Here is a 26,455-nt window from a genome sequence, read left to right as displayed (position 1 = left end):
CTTTAACTCTTTATCTACAGTGCATCGTGTTTGGTGGTGAGTTATTATTCCCTGTTGCACATCAGGGTGAAAGGTGTAATTGCACAACGATGCAGTTGTGCCACACTTCCACTTCACTCCCTGGGGTTTTCTGAATCTGCTTTTACAATGTGGGCATGCAGATAGTCACCCGCGCCTGGAATCGAAGCAGTCAATTCAAGTCCTCGGCTGTTTGCAGTTCCATTTAATAATCACTAGAAACTCATACCCATCAAACTCATTTGACTTGCTCACGATTAAGAAGCTTTGAAATGGATTTGCCAATGCAACAATCACAGCAAGAAGCTATGTTTGATGATATGCGATTCTCCAACTGGAACTTGTTTCCAGTGGAGTTCCTGCTGGGAATGCGGCATCAGTGGATTTGCTATTTTGAACTCAATGGTTTGAGCTGCACAACTTGAGGGCCTTGTGGTGCAGACACAATGTCTCTGCCTCTAGGCTAAAACACTCAAGCCTTACCTCAGGATGTGATTAGTGCGTGGGTGTGTCATAGCACATCTGTTCAATTCTAGCCTCCCTGCTACTGTTTCGAGTTGTGAAACATGGAAGGGTTCAGAAAAGATTTACGAGGATGTTGGCAGGATTGGAATGTTTGAGCTATGGGGAGAGGTTGAATAGGCTGGGGCTATTCTCCCTGGAGCGAGGAGGTTGAGGGGTGACCTTATAATGGTTTATAAAATCATGAGGGGCATGGATAGGGTGAATAGACAAAGTCTTTTCCCCTTGAGACAAAGTCCAAAGCTAGAGGGCATATCTCTATGACTGTATGAGTCTATGACACCTGAACAGGTTCACTTAGGGATTAAAAATAAATTCAGCAATGAATATGGGGCACTGTTATTTGTATTACGACTGAATGATGATATAAAACCTGTTTAATAGGTGATAGAGAGGTTGCAGAATTGTAGACTTTCTAAACATGTGAAATTTCTGATTGGTCCAACTCATCCATGCCAACCAGATATCCTGAGCTGATCTAAGTCCCATTTGCCAGCACTTGTCCTATATCCCTCTAAACTTTTCCTATTCATATACCCATCCAGATGCCTTTTCAATATTGTAATTGCACAGCCTCCATCACTTCCTCTGGCAACTCATTCTATACATGCACCACCCTCTGTGTGAAAAAGGGTCCCTTTTAATTCTTTCCCCTCTCGCCATAAACCTATGCCATCTAGTTTTGGACTCCTCTAACCCAGGGAAAAAGACCTTGGCTTGCTGGGATATAGTTTACTGCCTTACTGTGACAATCTTTTCAATGAACAGCTTACTGAAAGTGTACATGATACATTTGAATTCAATTAAAAATATCATTCAACTCACAGATGCTGACAGGTAAAGGAATCGGAACTTTACCAGCAACACTTATTTATAAATACGCCATTGCACAAAGTACGGAGGCATGGGATTGAGGGTGATTTAGCAGTTTGGATCAGAAATTGGCTAGCTGGAAGAAGACAGAGGGTGGTGGTTGATGGGAAATGTTCATCCTGGAGTTCAGTTACTGCAAGGATCTGTTTTGGGGCCACTGCTGTTTGTTATTTTTATAATTGACCTGGATGAGGGCATAGAAGGATGGGTTAATAAATTTGCAGATGACATGAAGGTTAGTGGAGTTGTGGATAGTGCGGAAAGATGTTGCAGGTGACAGAGGGACACAGATAAGATGCAGAGTTGGGCTGAGAGGTGGCAAATGGAGTTTAATGCAGAAAAGTGTGAGGTGATTCATTTGGAAGGAGCAATAGGAATAAAGAGTTCTGGGCTAATGTTAAGATCCTCAGTAGTGTGGATGAGCAGAGAGATCTCGGTGTCCCTGCGCATAGATCCCTGAAAGTTGCCACCCAGGTTGATAGGATCGTTAAGAAGGCATACGGTGTGTTAGCTTTTATTGGTAGAGGGATTGAGTTAAGGAGTCATGAGGCTATTTTGCAGCTGTACAAAACTCTGGTGCGGTTGCACTTGGAGTATTGTGTACAGTTCTGGTTACCGCATTATAAGAAGGATGTGGAAGCTTTGGAAAGGGTTCAGAGGAGATTTACCAGGATGTTCGCTGGTATGGAGGGAAGGTCCTATGAGGAAAGTTTGAGAGGTGACTTAATTGAGACATTCAAGATAATCAGAGGATTAGATAGCTTGGACAGTGAGAGCCCTTTTCCTTGGATGGTGGTGGCTAGCACGAGGGGACATAGCTTTAAATTGAAGAGTGATAGATATCGGACAGATGTCAGAGGTAGTTTCTTTACTCAGAGAATAGTAGGGGCATGGATCGCTCTGTCTGCAGCAGTAGTAGACTCACCAACGTTTAGGGCATCTAAATAGTCATTGAATAAACATATGGCTGAAATTGGAATAGTGTCGAATAGATGGGCTTCCGATTGGTTCCACAGATTGGCACAACATTGAGGGCCAAATGGCCTGTGCTGTGCTGTAATGTTCTACGTGCTATGTTCTGTAATGTTTGCTTAAACTCTCTCTGTGATCACTTATTTCTGGTTAGGTATTGTATGTTCTTTTGTTCTGTTTCAACACCAGTTTGCTCTTTAACACAATTAAGACCTCACATGTTATGTTACAAGAGGTAAGAAGACAAAAGTTCACACGGAGACCAGCTGTGGGAGGTCTGACATAGTGTCACTGTTGCTGGCCTAGTAGGTGAGAGCTCCAGGCTGATGCTCTGAGACAAAAACAGATAATGCTGGAGAAACTCAGCAGCATTAGCAGAGAGTCGAAAAGTGTGGCACTGGAAAAGCATAGCAGGAGAATCGACGTTTCAGACATAAACCCTTCACCATCACATTCTTGGGAAGGGCTTATGCCCGAAACGTCGATTCTCCTGTCCTTAGATGTTGCCTGACCTGTTGTGCTTCTCACCACACTTTTCGACTCTGATCTCCTGCAACTGCAGTCCTCACTTTCTCCTAGCATTAGTGGAGAGAGGAGCAAAGCTAATGCAGAGTGTAAACAGGGTTTCCCACATGAACCTAACCCTATTCCATTGGATGAACTAGGTCAACATTGCCCTGAGTATTATATGTAATCCTAAATAATCACGCAAAATAGGGAAGTCTTTAGAGCAGGAAGAAGAATGTTGACCGGATGACTCGGTAGCTCTTGCTGAACATTGTGCTGATGTAACACTGTCCAAGGAAGGTCCCAGCATTAGAAAAAATATAAATTGCTGTGGTTTTGAGTCCAGCTGATTGACTCCACCTAACATCTAAAATACCTTAAAAAAGGAGCAGCCCTTATAGCCACAATGTTTTCCCATCTTCCATCTACACTTTTCACAAACAACCACCTCAGACAGAAAATAACATTGGCCAAATGACGTCATTGAAATGTACCATTTACTTTGAACACCATATGGTCATCATTTTGTATTCAGCTTCCAGCTGCACCCATGGTGCTATTCTCCATCCTCTGATATGCAACAAAGATCTCAAGTGGAGTTAACACACTTAAAATCATTGCTTGATACTGATGATGGGTGCCTTTGAGAATGTATAGTGCTGTAGTAATGTCCCTGTCTCTACAGTCAGGAGGTCTGAGGTCAAGCCCCACAGCAGGTCAGTAGCAGTACAACACTGTACAGTCCCTTTGGCCCTCGATGTTGTGCCGACCTGTGGGACCAATTTGAAGCCTATCTATCCTACAGTATTCCATTTTTATCAATATGTTTATCCAATGATTTCTGACATCTGTCCTATATCTATCACCCCTCAATTTAAAGCTATGTCCCCTCATGCTAGCCATCGCCACCCAAGGAAAAAGGGCTCTCACTGTCCACACTATCTAACCCGCTGCTGTAATATTGACATCTCGAAGCAGGTTGGTTCGAAAATATCAACCAAACAATGTAGCTTTGAACTTCAGAAATTGGGAATGGTTTAAAAATGTACAATTGTAGTAGATGCTGGAGAGCTGAAATTAAACAAAAGACTGGAAAGCCGGGACAGTGATATTAACCCAGAGACCCAGATAGTGTTCTGGGGACCCAGGTTCAGATCCTGCTGTATTGTTGATTGTTTTGGGGAAAAAGCCCAGCATTTTTCTTTTACTCACGCCCTTCAAAGAAAGAAGCAGCCATCCTGACCTGGTCTAGCCTACATGTGTCTCCAGGTCCACAGCAATGTGGTTCTTAGCTGCTCTCTGGGCAACTAGATATGGGTAATCAATGCTGATGTAGCCAGTGATACCCACAACTCTTGAATGTATTTTAAAAAACAAGAAACACAGCAGATTTGGCAGCATCTGTGGACAGAGGTGATATCATTGTAATATTTTGAATTTATTTTCAACGAAAGTCACATTAGACTTGAATCAGTAATGATGCTGAGGCTGAATCTCTTCAGTAAAGTGGGACATCTTGTTTGAATGAAGAGTCCATACTCAAGACACAGGAACTCTTCACAGAGACTCTCGTCACTTCTCAAGTGTTTGTAGTCTCTTGTGTCTTTTTGTTCCAATTCCCAATGTAATCCCCATCACAAAAGCAGCGTCCAAACTGCACGTTAAAAGAAAACAGGAAAGCAACTGCATTCACATTGCGCCTTTTGCAACTGTGGGATTTCCCAGAGTACTTTGCAATGAGTGAGATGCTTTTGAAGTACAGTTTCTGCTGTGCTCTCACTGACAAAAAGGCAGGAATGGATTTTCAACGTGTTATAAGGATAGAAACCTGGCAGTGCGGAATCTCTTGCATCCTACAGTAACAGCTCAGCTTTCATAATTGCAGTGATTTCTGTAGCACTGGCCAATCTGCAATGCAGGCTTAGAACCAGGCATTAGGTTGAAAATTTACCTTTCACGTAAGCCTCATTGAATTTCAGAATTAAAAGGTTCTCTCGTTGTGATTTTGGTCTAAATGAGAATTGTTGTTGTACTTTTGGTTTTATGAGTATTCAAAATCACATAGCTCTAAAAAGCAAGAGAATGTAAGTAACACTAAAGGTCAGCATTTTATAACTGTATGTATAACTTACTGCTTCTTCCAATTTTGTCTAAGTTTGCAACCCTTGAGACCATTGTGACTTCAGTAGTGGACGAATTCCCTGGATACCTGAGACCTAAGAAGCCCCTGTTCACATTAGTCTGTTGTGTGATTTTCTTCTTCATGGGTATTCCCATGGTTACCCAGGTAAGACATCGTCCCAATATCAGTGAATACACAGCAAATTCCAACAGCTGGTAGTTCCTGTCTTTGTTGCTTTTGGTATGATCTCTGTTGTTGTTTTAATACTGGACAAATTTGGGTATAACCTGGCTTATTAGATCCTAACTTTGTTTTCTAAAACTGTGCAAGTTAGTTATGGAGCACATTCACAAGAGTCTGCCAGTGCACTTTGAACACATTAAAAATGTTTATTAAACAAGGAAAAAAGCAGAAGGCTGGAATTATGTCACTACAGACATTAGGAAAGGATTTAAGTTCACATTATTCCTTTTATTCCTGCAATATCAGTCCAAGAACCTGACCTCAGTGACAAGTTGCCATTCTTTCATTCTAAAGCACCTTGATCAGGCTTAGGCGTGGCCAATTGCAATTGGCTTCCTTTGCAAGTTGCTGTGCAGTCACTGGATGCTATTTTCTTTCAGCTGTTTCTCTTCCCTAAGGCACCTAAAACAACCAGCTAACTAAAGCTTACTTTGACTTTAGCTTCAAAGAAAAATACAGGAATTCCTAAAATCAATGTCCAAGAACCTTCCCTCCACATGCACAGGCTAACTCACTATCTGGATTGTTATGTCTTTCTGGATATCTGGACCATTGATCACTCAGAAACTGTACATTTTTCTTTGCTGTACCTTTCCAACTCCAGGCTCTCACTCCATGGTTGTAAAACCCCATTAAAAACATGCAAACAAAACTGACCTCCAGACTTAGAGTCATTGAGTCATTGAGACGTACAGCTTGGAAACAGAACTTCGGTCCAACTCATCAGATTGGTTCCACAGGTTGGGACAACATCAAGGGCCGAAGACCTTGTACTGTGTTGTAATGTTCTATGTTCTATCCCTGCTGACCAGATATCCTAAATTAATATAGTCCCATTTGCCAGTATTTGGCCCATATCCCTCGAAATCCTACCTACCCATCCAGGTGCCTTTTAAACGTTGTAATTGTACCAGCTTCCACCACTTCCTCTGGCAGCTCATTCCATACACACACCCGCCTTAGTTGCCACTTAGGTCCCTTTTAAATCTTACCCCTCTCACCTTAAAGCTATGCCCTCTAGTATTTGACTCAGCTTTCCTGGCGAAAAGAGTTTGACTATTCACCTTATCCATGCCCCTCATGATTTTTTAAACCTCTATAAGGTCATCCCTCAGCCTCTGATGCTCCAGAGAAAACAGTCCCAGCTATTCAGCCTCTCCCTATAGCTCAAACTCCTCAACTCTGTCAACAGCCTTGTTAATCTTTTCTGAACCCTTTCAAGTTACACAACATCTTTTCTGTCATTCTTGGTACCGTCACGTAACAAATCTAAAATTAAATTAAACCACGTCCCTTCCCTTCATAATACACAAAATACAAAATATTAGTTTAACTCAAAGTATATATAGTTATTAACATTTGACCAGGGAAGCAATCCCTATTTTTATGTCTGAGGTGCTATTCTATTCATTCATGCTCTTAAAGCAAGCCTTACACAACGAAGCCTTATAATGTACTCTGAGGAGAGTGTTTTTAACACCCCAATTGCCTCATAAAATGCAAACCAACTATTTTTGCTCTGAGCCCATCACATAGAACGTAGAACATAGACAAGTATAGCACAGAACAGGCCTTATGGCCCATGATGTTGTGCCGAGGTTTAATCCTAACGTAAAATATAATAACTTAACCTACGCATCCCTCAACTCACTGCTATCCATGTGCAAGTCCAGCAGTCACTTAAATGTCCCTAATGACTCTGCTTCCACCACCACAGCTGGCAACGCATTCCATGCATTTGCAGCTCTCTGTGTAAAGAACCTACCTCTGACGTCTCCTCTATACCTTTCTTCTCTTACCTTAAACTATTACCTCTCGTACCAGTCAATCCTGCCCTGGGGAAAAGTCTCTGGCTATTGACTCTATCTATTCCTCTCATTATCTTGTACACCTCGATCAGGTCTCCTCTCTTCCTCCTTCTCTCCAGAGAGAAAAGTCTGAGCTTATTCAACCTTTCTTCATAAGGCAAGCCCTCCAGTCCAGGCAGCATCTTAGTAAACCTTCTTTGCACCCTCTCCAAAGCCTCTGTATCTTTCCTATAGTAGGGCGACCAGAACTAGACACAATAATCCAAATCTGGTCTCACCGGGGACTTGTAGAGCTGCAGCAAAACCTCGTGGCTCTTAAACTCGATCCCCCTGTTAGTGAAAGCCAAAACACCATATGCTTTCTTAGCAACCTTATCCACTTGGGTGGCAACTTTGAGGGATCTATGTACTTGCACACCCAGATCCCTCTGTTCCTCTATACTGCCAAGAATCCTGTCTTTAATCCTATATTCAGCATTCGAGTTTGACTTTCCAAAGTGCATCACTTCACGTTTATCCAGATTAAACTTCATCTGCCATTTCTCAACCCAGCTCTGCATCCTGTCTATGTTACGCTGCAGCCTGCAGTAGCCCTCGATACTATCGACGGCACCTCCAACCTTTGTGTCATCAGCAAATTTACTAACCCACCCCTCAACCTCCTCATCCAAGTCATTTATAAAAACTACAAAAAGCAGAGGCCCAAGAACAGAGCCCTGCGGGACCCCACACAACACTGACCTCCCGACAGAATACTTTCCATCTACAACCAATCTCTGCCTTCTGTCAGCTAACCAATTCTGAATCCAGATAGCCAAGTCTCCCTGTATCCCATACTTCCTGACTTTATGAATAAGCCTACCATGGAGAACCTTATCAAATGTCTTGCTGAAGTCCATATACACAACATCCACTACTCGACCTGTCCTGTCACCTCCTCAAAGAACTCATTAAGATTTGTGAGGCATGACCTGCCCCTCACAAAGCCATGCTGACTGCCTTTAATCACACTATGCTTTGCCAAATAGTCATAAATCCTATCCCTCAGAATTATTTCCAAAACTTTGCTGACCACAGATGTAAGATTGACTGGTCTGTAATTGCTAGGGATTTTCCTATTACCCTTCTTGAAAAGAGGAACAACATTCGCCTCTTTCCAATCCTCCGGTACGACTCCCGTGGAGAGTGAGGAAGCAAATATCCTCATCAGCGGCTTAGCAACCTATTTTCTCACTTCCTGGAGCAGCCTAGGATAAATCTAGTCTGGGTAAAAACAAGGGCTGCAGATCCTGGAAACCAGAGTCTAGACTAGAGTGGTGCTGGAAAAGCACAGCAGTTCAGGCACCATCCGAGGAGGAGGAAAATCGACGTTTCAGGCTCTATTCCTGATGAAGGGTTTTTGCCCGAAATGTCGATTTTCCTGCTCCTTGGATGCAGCCTGAACTGCTGTGCTTTTCCAGCACCACTCTAGTCTAAATCTGGTCTGGCCCTGAGGACTTATCAATTTTCATGTTTTTCAAAATGTCCAGCGCATCAACTTCATCAATCTTGATCTGGTCAAGCCTGTATCCCAGCTCCTCAAAGTTTTCATTCACAACAAGGTCCCTTCCTTTGGTTAAAACCAAAGCAAAAAAACTCATTTAGGTCTTCCCCTATCTGCTCTGACTCCACCCACAAGTTCCCTCTGCTATCCCTACCCCTCCTTGATCATTCTCTTATTCCTACTCTCTCAGTTTGTCTCTAACAGTGCAGTTCTACACGTGCCTCACCTTTATACAGGGCTGGTTACTGGGGAGGTCCTGTTGGTCGAGAGCACCAGACTCTGGTATAGTGTGCAATAGAGGGCAAGGTGTGGATGCTGTCACTGCAGTCAATTAACTGAGGATGGAACCCTGCAGGGTGTACCCCATGGTGCCCATTGCAGAGGCAATTGAGAAAACATCTGTATTTGCATCACAATAAGCTGAACGCCACTCTTATTGACATACAACGGCCAATACCAAATTGATGCTGTCAGCTCATACTTCTCTGGCACCTGGTAGTTCCATCTACCCCTCTACAGTGTTAGCATGAATTAACAACCAAACTACTGTTTAAACTTGTATTGTTCATGATTTTGACATGTCTGTATGATCTCACATATCTTGGTGGATTTTTGGCCTATTTTAAACTGAATGAATGCATGTTAAGAAGAAATATTTCAATGGAGGTGCTTAAACTTTTGTCCCATTTTCCTGTATTTGTAAGGCTTTAGCACTCTACAATAATGTGCTCTTGCCTAACTGATGTGAACATTGAGCAAAATGTTGGCAATTATCCACAAGAACCCATTTTCTCCACCACTGATGCTCAGTAGCAGCAGTATGTACTAGCTGCCAGATGCACTGCAGAAATGCGCCAAAGTTCCTCAGACAGCACCTTCCAAACCCACGACCTTTTCCATCTAGAAGGACAAGGGCAGCAGGTACATCGGAGTACCACGATCTGCAAATTCCCTTCCAAGCCACTCACAATCCTGACTTGGAAATTTATCGCCGTTCTTTCAATGCTGTTGTTGGGTCAAAATCCTGAAATTCCCTTCCTAATAGCACTGTGGGTCTACCTAAAGCAAGTGGACTGCAGTCGTTCAAGAAGCCAGCTCACCTCCACCTTTTCTAGGGCAACTCGGGACGGGTAATAAATGCTGGCCCAGACTCACATGCCCATGTCATATGAGTGAATAAAACGAGAAGTGAAAGAACCATGCCCTAACCTCCTGGTCTAAAATTCATTGATGTTTAGGAATGAACTACAATGATCAAGATATATGAAAAAAAAACAAATGTTTTATTGCAGCCGACTCAGGATTAGCTGTCAAGATGATCAAATGCTGCTTTTATGCTATACTTTCTGGAATTAAATGATGGCAACAAAGTGTCCACAGAGTTAAGATCAAAAAAAAAGGGAGCTTGCAAAACTTGTGTTCACATTGCCATGGGGAACTGAAGCTAATGAGTCCCATTTTGACCTATTTTGAATTCTTTCATTCCACAGGGCATCAATCTGAAAATATTGATGTGATTTGATCTTGTTTCTCCCAATCATTTACACCACAGTCATTTTGAAGTTTTGTTTGAGACAGAAATGGTGGACGGATTCCCAGAATGTGTATACATTAATTTCAATATTGCAGTTAAACATTTGCACAATCCAACACTGATTTATTTTGTGATATTAGGGTGGGATCTACATGCTACAGCTGGTAGACACATATGCAGCTTCCTATTCCCTGGTCATCATAGCAATATTTGAGCTAGTGGGAGTTTCATACATATACGGTAAGAGCAATCTAGTTAATTGAATCTTATGCTGCAAAGCTATTCAGCTTACATAATCAATATGTTGTGAAATTCATATCAATGTTTGTATAAATCTGTTTTCATAGGATAACTGATTCAAACATAATTCTATGAAATAACATAAAGTCATTCAGTTCAGCATTTCACTGAGAGGTTTCCACTTTGCTAGTATGAATAGCATATCCCATGCTGATATGTTAGTTACATTAATAAACCTTTTCAGTCATATTATGAAAGAAATCTACATTAAAAGGCCTGCTAATGACACATAGCACCAGATAATTCTGTTAAACATTACTGTTTAATGTTGTAATTAATACAAACCAACCCACATATTTTAATTTAATCCTCTACCTGAAGACAAAGCAATTCAGACTTCTGACAACTGATTGCAAGAATAATATTGTGCAAAATTTACATTCTGTGATGAACTATAACAGTGATGTCTTTTCTGTTCAGAGCGTTGAGTAGTTGAGAAGATGTTTCTGTAACTGTCAGCCTGACTAAAGAGCAGTGCTCTCATCTCTGGGGTAGAAGGACATAGATTCAAGCCAGACTTGAGATATTGGGACAATTTAGGCTGGCGAATGATTATGTAATAAACTGGGATATTAAGTTGAAAACATGCTTGTAGGTGGATGTCAAACATTTCCTGGTAGCATGTGAAGAAAAGCAGATATATTCTTGTTGCTGTCAAATGGTTCATTCATTAAAACATCAGAAATAAATAGGTTAATGAACCCCTTACCTCATTTACTGAGAATGGGAATTTGGTGTATACATCATTGTCAACTTAATAATGCATCCGGAGTATTTGAATGGCAATGAGATACTTTGGAACAGTCAAAGATTATGAAAGGTAGGAGGCAATAGCCTAATGGTGTTATTACTGGGCTGTTAATCGAGAAACCCAAATATTGCTCTGGAGACATGGTTATGAGTCCGGCCATGGTGGAAGTTAAATTAAATAAAGCTTGACAATTAAGAATTTGGTTGTTGGGGAAAACCCCATTTGGTTTGGTGAAGCCCTACAGCTACCTGTATCTAGTCTGGCCTCCATGTGACTCCTGAACCACAGCAATATGGTTGACTCTTAATTGCCCTCTGGACAATTAGGGGTGGACAATAAATGCTGGTCTTGTCAGTTATCCCATGAATGCATTAAAAAATAGCCATTTTAGTTAAATATTATTCCTGTATATTTCACGTTGGATTGCTCTTAAAAATATCCATATGTTGTCCAATAAATAAAGTGCAAGAATATAAAAGTTTAATACTGTAACCATTGCCTTGATTTTAGTTTGGGGTTGGAATTTGAGGATGTCTGGTCATTGATGGGTGATAACTATGATAGCTCCTAAGCCACATGAATGTATTGCAACAGTGAGAGATGCTTAAAGCTATAAAGTCGCTGGGATCCAGAATTATTGGAAGATGAAGGCCACAATGACTTCTATAAGATGATTGATGAATGAAGGAGGAGGAGTTTGGGAGGGTTTGTTGGAGTTGGAGGCATGGTGTGTGGTGGTGCTATTGGATCTAATAGTTGAAAATTTGGAATTAGGAAATAACTAGGGTGAGGAGAGAAGCTTGGAGGAGGGAAGGGCTCCAGGTAGTCTTGTGGAGCCTGAATCAGCTGGCCCTTTAGATCTAAACTCACTGAGTAGCCTGAGGACCGTGGCTGACCCCGTTTGTGCACAGAATGGAGATGGCCCCTGGTTAAAATGGCATTATCATTCCTATAAATTGAGCCATGACTTTGACCTTTCATTAGACTGAGGTTCTCTGAGGCTAATTAAAAAGGTTGGATTGTTTGTGGGGGAGGGGAAGGGCACATTCATTACGGGTGTGGCTTCAAAGGAGAATCAGACATCTTGGCCCACATCATTCACTGGTGTTAGGTGACAGTGGAGTGGGGTCTTGTGCATGAGAAATTAAGCTATCACCAATAATTTTAAGTTGCCATAGCTGACAATGAGCTGGAAATTAACCTTGGGCAATGGGATTAAATGAACAGTATTGGATTGGGAGCCCATTACATGCAGTGCCTCAGAATCAGTCCCATTAGCTCGGTGGAGATACATCTGTTTAGTCAAAGGTGGGATTCACCACAAGGTGGTGCTCTTTCTGCAAACATCTCCTGAACCGCAAAATCTGGGCTGATGCATTCACCGGGAAAAATATACCAACCTGACATTTGCGACCAAGGTTTAGATATGTAAATGGGATTTTACAATCTATAATTACTTCACCCTATAATACAGACATTTCACTGTACCAAACTAAAAATGCATTTAGCAATCTAGATATTCCTCTCAGTATTGCTGCATTTTCAGCAAGACCGCTATCACTGTGAAAGCGTCTGCTAAGATGTTGATAATGGTGAACTATAAAAGCATTTGTGCTCAGAACAACTCTTCAGAAGGTAATGAAATATGTACAGATTTGGAACTCAATCAAGAACAGGCTTTTGAAAGATGAAGAGAAAGGAAGTCATATTTGCAGCCCTAATTGCTAAATTAAGTGTCTTAACACTGTACAAACAATGCAATAGCCATATCACTGAATGTATAAGAAACTTTCTTATAAAGCTAGTGTTTAATTAATAGATACTGGTCACCAATAGGTTAATTTCTTTTGCAGACAGAAACACACATGAATTATAAGTATTTTTTGCACTTATGAATTAAACTCGATGAAATATCATCCACGGAGCATCAGCCTCCATTCTCTAAATTAGACATGTAATACATCCAACTGTGTACCTATAGAGGGCACAGGTCTATGTTCATACCGTTCACTGTGATAGCTACCTAAAGCTAAACCAAAAGGGACAGCATTGAGTTACACTGCCCCATTCTGTTGGAGAGATGTACACACTGGTTGATTCACATTGAAATGATTTGGAAGTATAAGTGAACAAGTGGTCTTGTCAGCTCTATAATGACATTTCAATGTAGACTGCCTGCCTTTTGGTTTCAGACCACACAAACAAACAAATGTTCTCTTTACACTGGTTGGTGTAATACAACAGCAACTGCAGTGATGAAATAATGTGACACTGCTTGTACCTGACACCTAATCTGAGACTTGCTCTGCTTTGACTGCAGTTAGAGAGAACTTTTGCACATTCTTGAGTATGTTTCTGCTTCACATCAGTCCAAAGTGGTGATATTGTAGCTGCCCTGTTTACAGTACATCTATGTTATTTGAAATTCATTAAGGTGGGCAATTTTTATTTTGTTAAAACAGTTCATTAGTTGTATTATTCCCTGGCTGAGCAGAAAGCAGTCCAGAGAGGCAGAATGCATGAAAAAGTGATAATTGTAATTCCCTTCATCACCATTGTCACCTCTTCCCCCATCTCACACAATCCCAATGCCCAATCAAACGTCAGTAAATATTGTATTTCTGTACCAACAGGCTTGAAACGTTTTTGTGAAGATATCGAGATGATGATTGGATTCCAACCGAGCTATTTTTGGAGAATTTGTTGGGCCTTTGTCACTCCTACAATTCTTACAGTATGTATCATGTCTTATAATACTACCATGTTCCTCATTACTGGGTGTTAATACTACAAACTGAGACATAACTGCACCATTGTTACATATAGCACATAGAAGGAATTATGTAGGAATTCTTGGACAAAAGGACCAAGACCTATCTACCTTGTCTTAGAGAGAATCACAGAATTATGACAGTGCAGACAAAGACTATTTGGCCCATCATGCCTTCACTGGCACTATTTGATCTTGGTATGGACATTACCATAGAAATGTAGCGACATAGAAAATAGGTGCAGGAGTAAGCCTTTTGGCCATTCAAGCTGCTCCCCACCATTCAATATGATCATTGCTGGTCAGGCGATCTCAGTATCCCACTCCCGCATTCTCTCCATACCCCTTGACCCTTTAGCCACAAGTGCTCTGTCTTGAATGTATCTAATGAACTGGCCTCAACAGCTTCCTGCAGGATAGAATTCCACAGGTTCACAACTCTCTAAGTGAAGAAGCTCTTCCTCATCTCAGTCCTGAATGACTTATCCCTTATTCTTAGCTTCTGAGCCCTAGTTCTGGACTTCCTCAACATCCGGTTCCATCAGGATTTTAAATGTTTCTTTGAGACCACACCCCCCACCCCCTTTTTTTTTCCAGTGAGTACAAGCCCAGGCTTTCCTCATATGTCAGTCCGGCCATCCTGGGAATCAGTTTGGTGAAACTTCACTGGAGTCGCTCAATAGCAAGAACGTCCTTCCTCAGACTAGGAGACCAAAACTGCATACAGTACTTGAAGGTGTGGCCTCATCAAGGCTCTGTATAACTGCAGCAAGACATCCTTACACTGATGCTCAATTCCTCTCACTGTGAAGGCCAGCATGCCATTGGCTTTCCTCACTGCCTGCCGCAGCTGCATACCAACCTTCAGAGACTGTTCCAACATGACACCCAGGTCTTATTGTACCTCACCATTTCTTAAACTGTCACCATTCAGATAATAATCTGCCTTCCTAATTTTGCAACCAGAGTGGATAACCTAACATTTATCCAAATTATATTTCATTTGTCCACTCAGCCAGCCTTCCAAATCACCTTGCAGCCTTTTAGCATCCTCCTCATAGCACACACTGCCATCATGGAGCTGTTGACTAATTATAGCAGCATATTTCTTAATCTGTGGCAGACCCAAACATAATGTAAGGGTAACCCATGTGGATTAAAATATGGTTGCAAAGTTATCTGTTCCTCCCAATTATGCTGCACTTATTGTTAGGATTTTGGCCCATACTTTGGCAATGGTTTAAGTAGCAATCTGATACAGGATCATTCAACTTTAGCTGTCACTATTTGCTATTTGTCATCTTCCCGATCTGTCTTTCATTCAGTTTACAAGGATTTACCATTTTTTCAATAATAATTTACATTAAGATAGTGGTTTTAATACAGAAAAGAAACTCATCCAAACAGCAGCAATGAGCCAGCGAAATAGACATTTATAAAGGCAGCAAAATATCTGGGCAAAAAGCTTTATTTTAAGGCTTGTCTTATAAGAAGACAGAGAGAGACAGAGTGATGTGATTTTTTTTGGCTGACTGTGCTTTTGTGAAGAATTTTGGAATATTTTTCTACATTAAAGCTATTACATTTCTCCAAGTAATCATTGTAAAAGTGTTACGTTCTTGTAGAACAATACTGCTCAAGTTTAATGCCTATATTGACAAAACACCTTGTGTATATTGAACCTGAAAGTCACATTATCATAAAAGAAATAAAGAATCATTCAACGATGTAATGAACCAAAGCTAAGAATTACACAACACCAGATTATAGTCCAGACGGTGTTGTGTCATTTTTAATTTTGTCCAACACTGGGATTTCCATGTTATGAATCAAAGCAAACTGCTTTGAGATATAACGAACTCTGAAATTGCATTACAGTTCTTTTTTGACAAACCTAAGACAACAGCTATTTCATGTAATCTACACCATGAGAGATTAGTTTCACCATTGGAACACTCAGTCTGCGTCGGTAATCAGTCTATTTTCAAGATGTTTTAATGAATAGCCTGATATCATGGCTTGGAAAGGGCGGACGCTAAGAAATTGTTTCTGTTAGGCGAGGAGTCTAGGACCCGTGGGCACAGCCTTAGAATTAGAGGGGGTAAATTCAGAACAGAAATGAGGAGACATTTCTTCAGCCAGAGAGTGGTGGGCCTGTGGAATTCATTGCCGCAGAGTGCAGTGGAGGCCGGGACGCTAAATGTCTTCCAGGCAGAGATTGATAGATTCTTGATGTCACAAGGAATTAAGGGCTACGGGGAGAATGCTGGTAAGTGGAGTTGAAATGCCCATCAGCCATGATTAAATGGCGGAGTGGACTCGATGGGCCGAATGGCCTTACTTCCACTCCTATATCTTATGGTCTTATGGTCTTATCAGGGCAGCTACTCATGTTGGGGCACCTTTAGCATTTAAAATGCTCATTAGAGCTTTAAAAGGAGTAATTTACAAAAACATCATTAAGTGGCACTCAGTTGTGACTGCTTTAACACAGGCTCCAGTGGAGTACTGAGGATATCTTGCGCTATTAGAGTCATCACCTTTCAGGGTTCTTGCCTGCTCTCTGGTGGTCATAATGGATTCCTATTGTACCAATCAGAGAAGATAAAGAATATAATCCTGATATTTTCTCTCAGTAGCATCAGTGAAATAGTTTATCTGATCATTTATCTCATTGTTACTGTTGGGAGTTTGCTGCAAACAATTTGCTACTGTATTTGTTTTTATTACACTGGGTCAGAATACTTAGTTGACAGTGAAGTCTTTTGGAGTGGACCTAAAGGAGCTAAATAAATAATTTATTGATCAGTGCAAATTGAATAGGCGATGAGTAAGTGCATTACATACATTGCGTGAAATATATGTGGGGGTGAGATGCTCTTTGGAGAGTCAGTGTGGACTTGTTGAGCCAAGTGGCCTGCTTCCACACTGTAGGGATACTGTGACATTACCAGAAGAAGTTCCATGTGTCTTGTGAAGCGCAATAGATGAGCATTGAAGGATTTACTGGTACGTATGGAGTCAGCTATTACGAGGGCGCATAGCTTTAAATTAAGGGGAGGTAGGTATAGGACTGATGTTAGGGGTAGATTCTTTACTCAGCAAGTCGTGAGTTCATGGAATGCCCTGCCAGTAGCAGTGGTGGACTCTCCCTCTTTATGGGCATTTAAACAGGCATTGGATAGGCATATGGAGGATAGTGGGCTAGTGTAGGTTAGGTGGGCTTGGATCTGCGCAACATCGAGGGCCAAAGGGCCTGTACTGCGCTGTATTTTTCTATGTTCTATGTTCTATACTCTATGTTTTCCCAGGTTCATTTATATGCTAGCATGTTTAAAGCCTGGAGTTCATTTTACCTATACATTTGTTGGATTAGTAGTACTTAACAGTTTGTAATTAAAACAACTTGTACAGTTGATGAAGAGTTCATTTTCTGAATCATAAACCTATCTGTATTTCTTTCATTTTCTAGTTCATCCTTTGCTTCAGCTTTTACCAGTGGGAACCCATGACATATGAAAATTATAAATACCCAGCTTGGTCGATGGTGATGGGATGGTTAATGCTGGCCTGCTCTGTCATATGGATCCCTATCATGTTCGTGATTAAGATGCATTTGGCCCCTGGTTCCTTTATAGAGGTATAATGTTTTGCATCTGCATCTTGAATTTGCAGCTTCATGAATGTCTGTGTTGTGATGAACATTATTTGAATGCTTTGCTTTTAGTTCTGAAATTGTGTTTTACATTTGCAGAGGCTTAAGCTGGTGTGCAGCCCCCAACCTGACTGGGGTCCCTTCCTCACTCAGCACCGTGCAGAACGCTACAAGACTATGATGGACCCCCTTGGGACCTCTTCCCTCGGACTCAAACTGCCGCCCAAAGAGATGGAATTAGGACCGCAGTTCTAGTATTCACTATCCCTCTACATAGATATATGGACTTAACATACTTTCTTATTTGGATATTTCACCTGTTTTTAGTACACCTGTCCATTCAAAGTATGATATCATCACTTTAAAAATAATTATATTTATTTTTCCTACTCGCATTTCCTCTCTGCGCGGTCTATTCCTTTTCTCTTCAGTTTTCATGCTCCACTTGCATTTCCCTCTTGACCTTCCATGTTCTTTGCTTTCTATTTATTCCCTTCATTCTTTTACTCACTCTCCCTCGTTGTCCATCTCCCCTGCCTTTAGTATATGATTCTAATCCAGAATCCCTTGACTCTTGTTATCTCTTTGTACTGATCTTCATTTGCCCCTCACTTCAGCCTGTTTCCTTAATCCTATCTTCTTCACAGCCACTCTCCAATTCCAATTTTTCCCGCCCATTTCACTCATAACCCTTTCCTGTCATTCACATAACATACGTTTTGCCTACAGAATCTGTCCTGTGATTTGTGCCTACTAGTTATCTCAATCTATACATTCTAGTTTCCTTATTTACCTTATCTGCAGCTGAAAAAAAAGTCGTTGTGCAATTCTACTCATTATGTCGCCAAATACTGGAAGAACTTGTAAAAGTAATGCATTGTACAGTCTCTTGATGTTTAACTTTTTTTTCCCAATAGAGGTTGGGGTTAATACGACCACTCCAACCTCTGTAACACCAGGACAATGTTATCTGTTACTGCTCCCAATAATTGGCCAGACTGTATTTTCTTCATACTATGATGTAACCTCTAGTTGTTCATGCTTTTAAAAAAAAGTGAGCCGTGTTCATATAGTGTGTAGTAGTGGTGTCACGTCCCTCTAAGTATCTTATGAAAAACGTAGAGATGGTGAGCATAGTGTAGTTTTAACCAAAAAAAACTTCCTTAAAACAATTTAGTCTGAAACTTACAGTAGTTGCCTTCCGGGGATTTTCTGTCAATATTTCTGTCTGTCTGTCTTCGTGTTAAGAGGGTCTCAGGTAAAATTTACCTTCATAATTTTGCTTATTTTCTGAGTATGATTAATCTTCGTCATATGATTCATTAATTTCCATCTAGTGTATAGACCTATTTCAGTGCTCAAATCCATCGAAATCCATTTATTGATGTGTTCCCCAATATTTGCTGACCAAACATCAATTATGTTTTGAGTGCATTCTGTTATTGATCATGTATTAATATATAAATATAGAGAGAACATGTATTGGTCATTTTGCACCTTAATGTTAATTGCAATACTTTTTCTCAGTCTTGTTATCCTATAAGCCATCTTCAGGCAGTGGGTACCAAAGACGGGTTGTGTCCGAAAGCTGAGCGAAACCGAGAGCTGCTGAAGCACATTTTTCTTATTAAGTTTACACATTGTCTTTCCACACATCAGGTTGACCATTGGCCTTATTGATGTGTCCCAGCGTCAGAAATAAAAGTTGTATTTGATGAAACGTAAATAGTGTGACCTATACTTTGCCATATGTAGTAAGTCATTTGTATGTGACATGTGTGGTGTCCTCAGGCACTTTAAGTGGACCTATCTCCGTATAGGGTTAATTCCTAATTACTTACGTAATGTCATGTATATTTATGTGCATTCTATATGGGGTACTGCTGCCTATGGATACAGATATGTGCCTCAAATCAGGCCATCAGAATCATTGACTGATCTCACACATTTACAAGTATACATCTAAGTTAATGTAAGTGTCTCATTCCCTATGCTTGATAGCTATCCTACGTACGTAATGTGCACGATTCATTTAATAGATCATTATTCTTGAGGCCCTACCTCAGATTTTGTATTTATCTGTATTAAACACGATTTAATGCATTATATATTTGCCTCTATGATGTCCAAATTAGAGATTATCCTATAATGTAACTTGAAAAAAAAATACGAAATAAATGTCAACGTTTTAAATGTCACATGTGTGCTTTCAGTGCGGAAGCGGTGTGTTTATTCTGAGAGGTTGCAATTCAGTGGAACTTGGGACTATACCCAGCGCTTGTGTTCCTCCCCCCACACCCTTGATGGGTTCGATCCGCTGGCATATTTTCTTGAAGGAGAGGCTGGGTTTGAACGTGCAGGGAGTGTGGATGTTGCAGGATAAGAATGAACTGAATCCAGTTGACAGTGAAATTTCTCGTCTCGGTTTGGTGACCGGCGGCGCGGTTGGCAATATAAATCTGGAAAAGAGGCGTGGGGAGGGACAGAGGGAGAACTGTCCACGCTGAAGACAACACGGAAACTGCAGCATCGGCTCAGGGCAGAGCGCCTCTGGAAGAGAAGGAGGGGAGGGAGAGAGGGGGTTTGTCCCGGTCAATGTCGGTGGGTGTGCACTAGATTTCGACACCCTCCACACCACCACCGCCCCCATCCCCCCTCCCATCGAGGGTGGACTGCGCCTCGGAGGGACATCAGGCGTTTTTAGGAGCTGGTCAAGTGACAGACACAAACACACACACACACAGAGCTGCACTGGCTAAGTTCAGACAAGTAAAGTGAGGGAGCAGCTTCGTGCTGTGGCTAGCAGTGCATTGATATTTACAAGCATCCAGTAAAGGCAAAAAAGCAAACAAACACACAGACGGCAAATAAAACATCCGAGGACGAGGAAATGTTGCAGCAGAAGCAAATGGATTTAATTGCGATGATTTTAGCTTTCATGATCTCTGCAAAACCAGGTAAGGGTTTAATGGCACTATCGCGCCCCTCTGAAGAAACCGCGGCCCTTTTATTTTATCTTCTTTTTGCCTTTCTTGTTTATTGCTGGGAAGTTGTTGTGTTTGGGGAACAGTGTTGGACGGCAGTTCCCGAGGTAAGCTGAACAACCCTTTACTGCTCCCCCCCCGAAGCGTGTTGATTTCAAATCAAAGGCGAGTTTATTCCCCTCCCAAGCCCTTCCCTTCTCCCGTGGAGTTGGATGACCTTATGGGGAGTCAGTCTAATGGAGCTGGACTTGATTCTCTGTGACTGAGTCCAGGCAGTCCGTTAAACACGGGGCTCCGCTCGGCTATTCATGTTCTCCCCAGACCCTTATTATTTCTAGCGTCTTAATGTGAGCTGTGCGGGTTGAGAATACGTTATTCTGAACATACCGTTTCTCTATTGCAATATATGGAGTCCCCGTCACTGCTCAGGTTAGTTATAGTCAGTAAAATTAAAGTTCAGAAACTGTCCTGTCTGCTCTGATTGGAGTCCACTTGGTGCTCAGCTTTGAAGTCGGCTGGAATGTCAAGCCTTGCTCACTTTATTTTAATTTAATAAAAACAGAATTAACTTCACGGGAATTTGTATTTGACACCAGGCTGTGAATCTGCTGCCCTGGCTGTGTACAGCGTGAAACCCAACCAATCATTCATTAGAATGCGAGATGTCTCCAATCGCTCTGATATTGAGAAGTAAATAAACCAGGGGCAAGCATTCGGTACAACACTTCACTCTCCAAGGACTGACCTGGGTCAGGTGTGTGTGTGTGTGTTCGCGAGTGAGTGACAGAGAGGGTGAGGGGTGGGATGGAGAGAGTCTTTTAACCATTTCTGTCTCTACTCCTTAACAGAAGCAGGCTGCGATTCCCTCTGCGTGTGGTTTGAACGGGAGATGTTGGGGTTGTTAAAAATATTTCACATCGAGTTTCTATTAAACACCATTTGAAGGGGTTTGAAAGCTGAGCAGCAATTCATGAATTGACAACCAGCAAATAAGAAAGTGCTTTGAGCTGATTGGATGAGGCTACAGCCTGAAATCTGACAAATGCAGAAGCTGAAACAGAAATTGCTGGAGAAACTCAGCAGACTTGGTAGCATCTGAAGGGAGAGAAGGAAAGTTTTTTTTACTGTGAAGTCGACTCTGCTGTACGTCAACATCCAACGCTGATTCTGTTAGAAAATTGGAAACAGTCAGAAATTGCTGGAGAAACTCAGCAGCTCTGGCAGCATGTGTGCAGAGAAAGCAGAGTTAACCTTTCGGGTTCAGTGACCCTTCTTCAAAACAATTAGAGAATCGGTCTTTAATGAGCGAGAGAGAGAGAAAAAAAATGATTTCTTTAAACTTTGCACAGTGCAGCTGCCCTATTGCTAATTCTGTTTTATTTTTGTAGTCTTAGGGTTTGGAATGGACCCTGACTTGCAAATAGATGTCACCACAGAGCTGGAGCTAGATAATGCAAGGACGGGAGTTGCTCAGGTACCGGGATTATATAATAACAGCAGGGCGTATTTGTTTCAAGGTAAATAGGACAACTAAATCAATCATTTTCCTTCACCTCTTTAGCCTTTTCTCACCATCCATATAGTTAGGCTCGCACAGCAGCTCCCCCTCCCTCCCCCATCACACCCCCCATCTCTCTGTTTCTTCCTGTCAGCACTGAGAAACCTTTCAGCTAAGTTGTGCTTTCAGTGAAAAGTTAAAGAGCAAACAGGGCATGTGTAAAGTGGATTGGTCAAACGAGACACACACAGATTCCAAGTTCAGAAACAAAGGGGGAATCAAGGCACTAGCCTTCAAATCATCATGGTGGTCACAGATGGAACCTCTTCGATGAATGCTGTCAAACTTATCATATTTTATTCATAACGTTTTATGATGTTTTGCTGAAGTAAGCAAAAGGCATACAGTTTTTAAACAAAAATCACTATTGTGCCAATCAGTAAAGGGTTGCATTATGCACATATATGATTTTAAGTCATAGAAATGTACAGCACAGAAATAAATCCTTCACTCGAACATGACCAGATTACTAAATAAATCTAGTCCTATTTGCCTGCATTTGGCCTATATCCTTCCAAACTCTTCCTATTCGTATGCCCATTCAGATGCCTTTTAAATGCTGGAATTTTACCAGCCTCCACCACTTGTTCTGGCAGCTCATTCCACACATGCCCCATCCTCTGTGTGAAAAAGTTGCCCCTTAGGTCACTTTTAAATCTTTCTTCTCTCGCCATAAACCTATGTCCACTAGTTCTGGATTCCCCTATACTGGGAAAAAGATTTTGGCAATCCGTTCTATCCATGCCCCTCATGATTTTTTCAACGTCTATAAGGTCACCCTTCAACCTCTGATGTTCCAGGTAAAGTAGCCCCAGTCTTTTCAAACTCTCCTTATAGCTCAAACTCTCCAGCCCCAGCAACATTCTTGTAAATCTTTACTGTACCTTTTCAAGTTTAACAACATCCTTCCTATAACAAGGAAACCAGAAATGAATGCAATATTCCAAAAGTGGCCTAACCAATGTCCTGTACACCCACAACATCACCTTGCAACCCCTATACTCAATGCACTGTCCAATAAGGGAAAGTATACCAAATGCCTTCTTCACTATCCTGTCTACCTGTGACTCCATCTTCAAGGAACAATGAACCTGCACTCCAAAGCCTGTTTGTTCAGCATCATTCCCAGAGGCCATACCGTGAAATATATAAGTTTAGCTCTGATTTGCCTTTCCAAAATGCAGCACCTCACATTTATCTAATTTTATTAAGTAAGGGGTAAGGGAGATGCTGAGGCTGTTGGGCTTTTCACCTTGTGCTTTCCTTCTTGTGATGAATTGATGGATTTAATGTCCGGATCCTCCAGTAACTGATGGAAGTGAGACCACATTTCAGTTTGCTTGCTCTGTTCAAATCCACAGAGGATCTGGTAAAATTGAGATTGAGGCAGTGCGTTTGGGTCACCTTGTACCATGGCTTTTGACATTGCATCATTTGTAAAATAGGTCAAAATCATCTGATTTGTCAAAATGACATTACTTTCCCTGCCTGGCAGAATGCTGTAATCTAACCTGTAAGCTTTCCAAAAATAATGTACATTTCATGTGGGTGCAGCAACTGATTTAACCTGATTGCTGAACCAAGCTGAGAGTCCAGGGGATAGGAGGCAGAGCATTCTATACACAAGCGCACAAAGCACATAAAGTCCTAAAGGGTTATGACGTAAAGGTGAATTCACCATAGCTGTATTAGACTAGAGGGCTGCTGTCTCCTTAGAGGGAGAGAGAGATGAATGGTGGTGGTGGAACCTGAAGGTCACCCTGCCTCAGGGAGAGGTTGAAAAGGAGAGTCCTTCATGGTCATCTCAGTCAGTGCAGGAATTGCATCCACACTGTCAGCATCAATTTACATTGTAAACCAGCTGTCCAGCCAGCTGAGCTAACCAAACCTTGGTCTTGACATGGTGGATGTGCAAAGGATGTTTCCTCTTATGGGAATATCTAGGAACTAGAGGTCACTGTTTAAAAATCAGGGGTGTCCATTTTATAACAGGGATGAAGTATTTTGTTTAGAGGGTCATGTGTCTTTGTAAATCTCTTCCTTAAAAAGCGATTGGAAGTAGAATCCCTGAATATTTGTAAGCTGGAAATAGATTCTTCATAAGTAAGGGATTGGAAGGTTAAACAGCAGAAAAGAAGGACTGAAGGTTAAAATCCGATTAGTCACAGCCTCACTGAATGATAGAAGAGACCCAAGAAGCTGAATGGCCTCATTCTGCCCCTAATTCCTGTATTTGGATAATGATAAATGGAGTCTAAACAAAGTTGCGTGATTGCATTAATGCCTAAGATTTGAAATTGAGCTTTCACTCATGAAAATTTTGGCTGGCATGTGAAGAATCATCATTCCGTTGCAATAATCTCCCATAATTATGCTCTTTGGCTTTCATTCTAAGGGTTAATTACGAAGGGTTAATTCAGTATAACTACTCAAAATATTTACTTATCCTTATATTTGTCAAATTTTGCTTAAGCCCAAAAGACTGATGTTTTCAAGTTTTACATATAAATTTGTGCAATGTTTAAATTCATGAATACCCAGAATTGTTTTAATTGTCCAAACAACACTGGGAGGGGTCTCTGTCATTTGCCCTCATTTACATCTTAGAGAAAAATATATAATCTTTGAGCCTGATGCTCTCACTGTTTTAAATTGGTTGAACTTCCCAGGGACTAGAGACAGGACACTGAGAACTCCCCACCATTCATACAATCATTACAGAATAATTTTCAATGATGAATTTCATCCTAGATATAATGTTCATCCAGCAGGCTTATAATTAACACAGAAAACCTGAAGGCTGGATTGTGAATCCCTTCTTTAATTTATCTGAACAGACAATCACTGATCAAGATTGGAGTTATTATTAGCAGCAGATGTTAAAAGTGATTGAGCAGATGTCATGAGAGAGCCATCCTTCATTTGAAAGGCTGGTTCTTTGTCATCTTCTTTGTTGAATTCATGTTGAAGTGAGCCATAGCAAGCATGAAACAGAGAAAATGCACTTATGACATTCCTGTTCCCAGGTGCTGAATATCTAAAACGTAATTGGCAGTATACAGCAAAAGACTCTCCTGCTTCAAGGGATTTCCATTCAGCCTTTTTCTCATTCATCAATTTGCATCGACAATTCAGTAAACAGTCAATAAATCTAAATTTTCCAGTCATAGCTCGGCGTTGATACAAATGAGAAACTGGCGTGCCATCTTTAAACAAACCGACTGCAAAGTTTGACAAAGGAATTCCTGATTTCAAAATTGAAAATTGACTGCACACTGCCAATAATAAAAAAAAATCACTTGGAACTATTGGTGAAGAATTTTACACGCTTTCATAACAGATGAGGACTGAATGTCCTGAATAAGTATGTAAATATTCCTCCATTGTGTATTGTGATCTGAATGTCACACAAGAATTGATTCATCAATTCATCTCATTCTATGCACCTATTTTATAGATTTATGCAAAAGCCTTTGAGCTTTATTATTCAATGTTGTTGAGCTACTCCACAATATATTCATAAATGCATATGGAGATGTGGTTGCTGAACAGATACACGTTAATTATTTCCAAATGTTGGAAAGTAAATAGCGAGAGAGTTTTATTCCGGGCCTTCTGAGGAGATCAGCAGTGGGGGATGGCAGGGGAATATTATTGGATGATTGTGTCATATGGCTTGTGTTGTGACTGATTGTACTTGTTTTCCTTCAGATGTGGAGAGACAAATACAGGCGGCTCCACACGTTGCGGAGAAAGTGATTCAGCTGCTTAGAAATAAAAGCGAGTTCACAATTGTAGCCACGGTCCAACAAAACATTTTGACGTCCGGGGTCATCCTGTCCATCCATGAGTCTGATCTCAGGTAGAGTAATGTACAGCACACCCTATGAATATATGAATGATAATGTTAAGAAGCAAGCCTGCGAACTGTTGGTTAACATTATATAGGCTTCATAAGTTAAATTATATTCTTCAAACTGTGCAAATTTTGGGTGAAAATGGGCCATTGGAAACATTTCCATAGTTTAAGACCCAATATGATTTGTTAGCTGTGGCTTTGATGGAATCAACCTTTGGATGCAATACTGTCACTCACTGGATTGATTTTGTATCATCTTGTGTGTGTCAAGTGCAAAATAACAGCTTGTTTTTCAGAGGATTGCAAGGTAGTAGATAATGAAGGTTGCATACATTACCATAAAGTGTGCAGGTATTGCTCTATCCACTTACTATTCTCACTTGCTGATGTCTCTCCCTGTTCATTTGATGCTTACTACTTTAGCTACAGTGCTAAA

General features: G+C 41.1%; 2 protein-coding genes across 4 annotated transcripts in view; both read left to right on the top strand.

Moving 5' to 3' along the window:
• The window catches only part of slc6a5 (solute carrier family 6 member 5), a 59,653-nt gene extending 41,780 nt beyond the window's left edge, over positions 1–17,873 (top strand). Inside the window, exons 11-15 of the mRNA XM_060838671.1 lie at positions 5,048–5,179; positions 10,283–10,382; positions 13,827–13,927; positions 17,436–17,603; positions 17,718–17,873. Of these exons, the coding sequence (XP_060694654.1) occupies positions 5,048–5,179; positions 10,283–10,382; positions 13,827–13,927; positions 17,436–17,603; positions 17,718–17,873 (657 nt within the window). The remainder of the gene's footprint in view (positions 1–5,047; positions 5,180–10,282; positions 10,383–13,826; positions 13,928–17,435; positions 17,604–17,717) is intronic.
• A 2,310-nt stretch (positions 17,874–20,183) lies between these two features.
• LOC132824275 (protein kinase C-binding protein NELL1-like) overlaps positions 20,184–26,455 on the top strand; it is a 994,503-nt gene continuing 988,231 nt past the window's right edge. For all 3 annotated transcript variants that reach the window (XM_060838612.1, XM_060838613.1, XM_060838611.1), the window contains exons 1-3: positions 20,184–20,575; positions 21,991–22,119; positions 25,872–26,022. In XM_060838612.1, coding sequence (XP_060694595.1) covers positions 20,509–20,575; positions 21,991–22,119; positions 25,872–26,022 — 347 coding nt within the window. In that variant the 5' untranslated portion in view covers positions 20,184–20,508. The remainder of the gene's footprint in view (positions 20,576–21,990; positions 22,120–25,871; positions 26,023–26,455) is intronic.

Source organism: Hemiscyllium ocellatum, chromosome 18, assembly GCF_020745735.1.
Source record: "Hemiscyllium ocellatum isolate sHemOce1 chromosome 18, sHemOce1.pat.X.cur, whole genome shotgun sequence".
Classification (NCBI taxonomy): Eukaryota; Metazoa; Chordata; class Chondrichthyes; order Orectolobiformes; family Hemiscylliidae; genus Hemiscyllium; species Hemiscyllium ocellatum.
The sequence above is the reverse complement of the archived record's forward strand: the minus strand, read 5'-3'. Positions and strand labels throughout refer to the sequence as shown.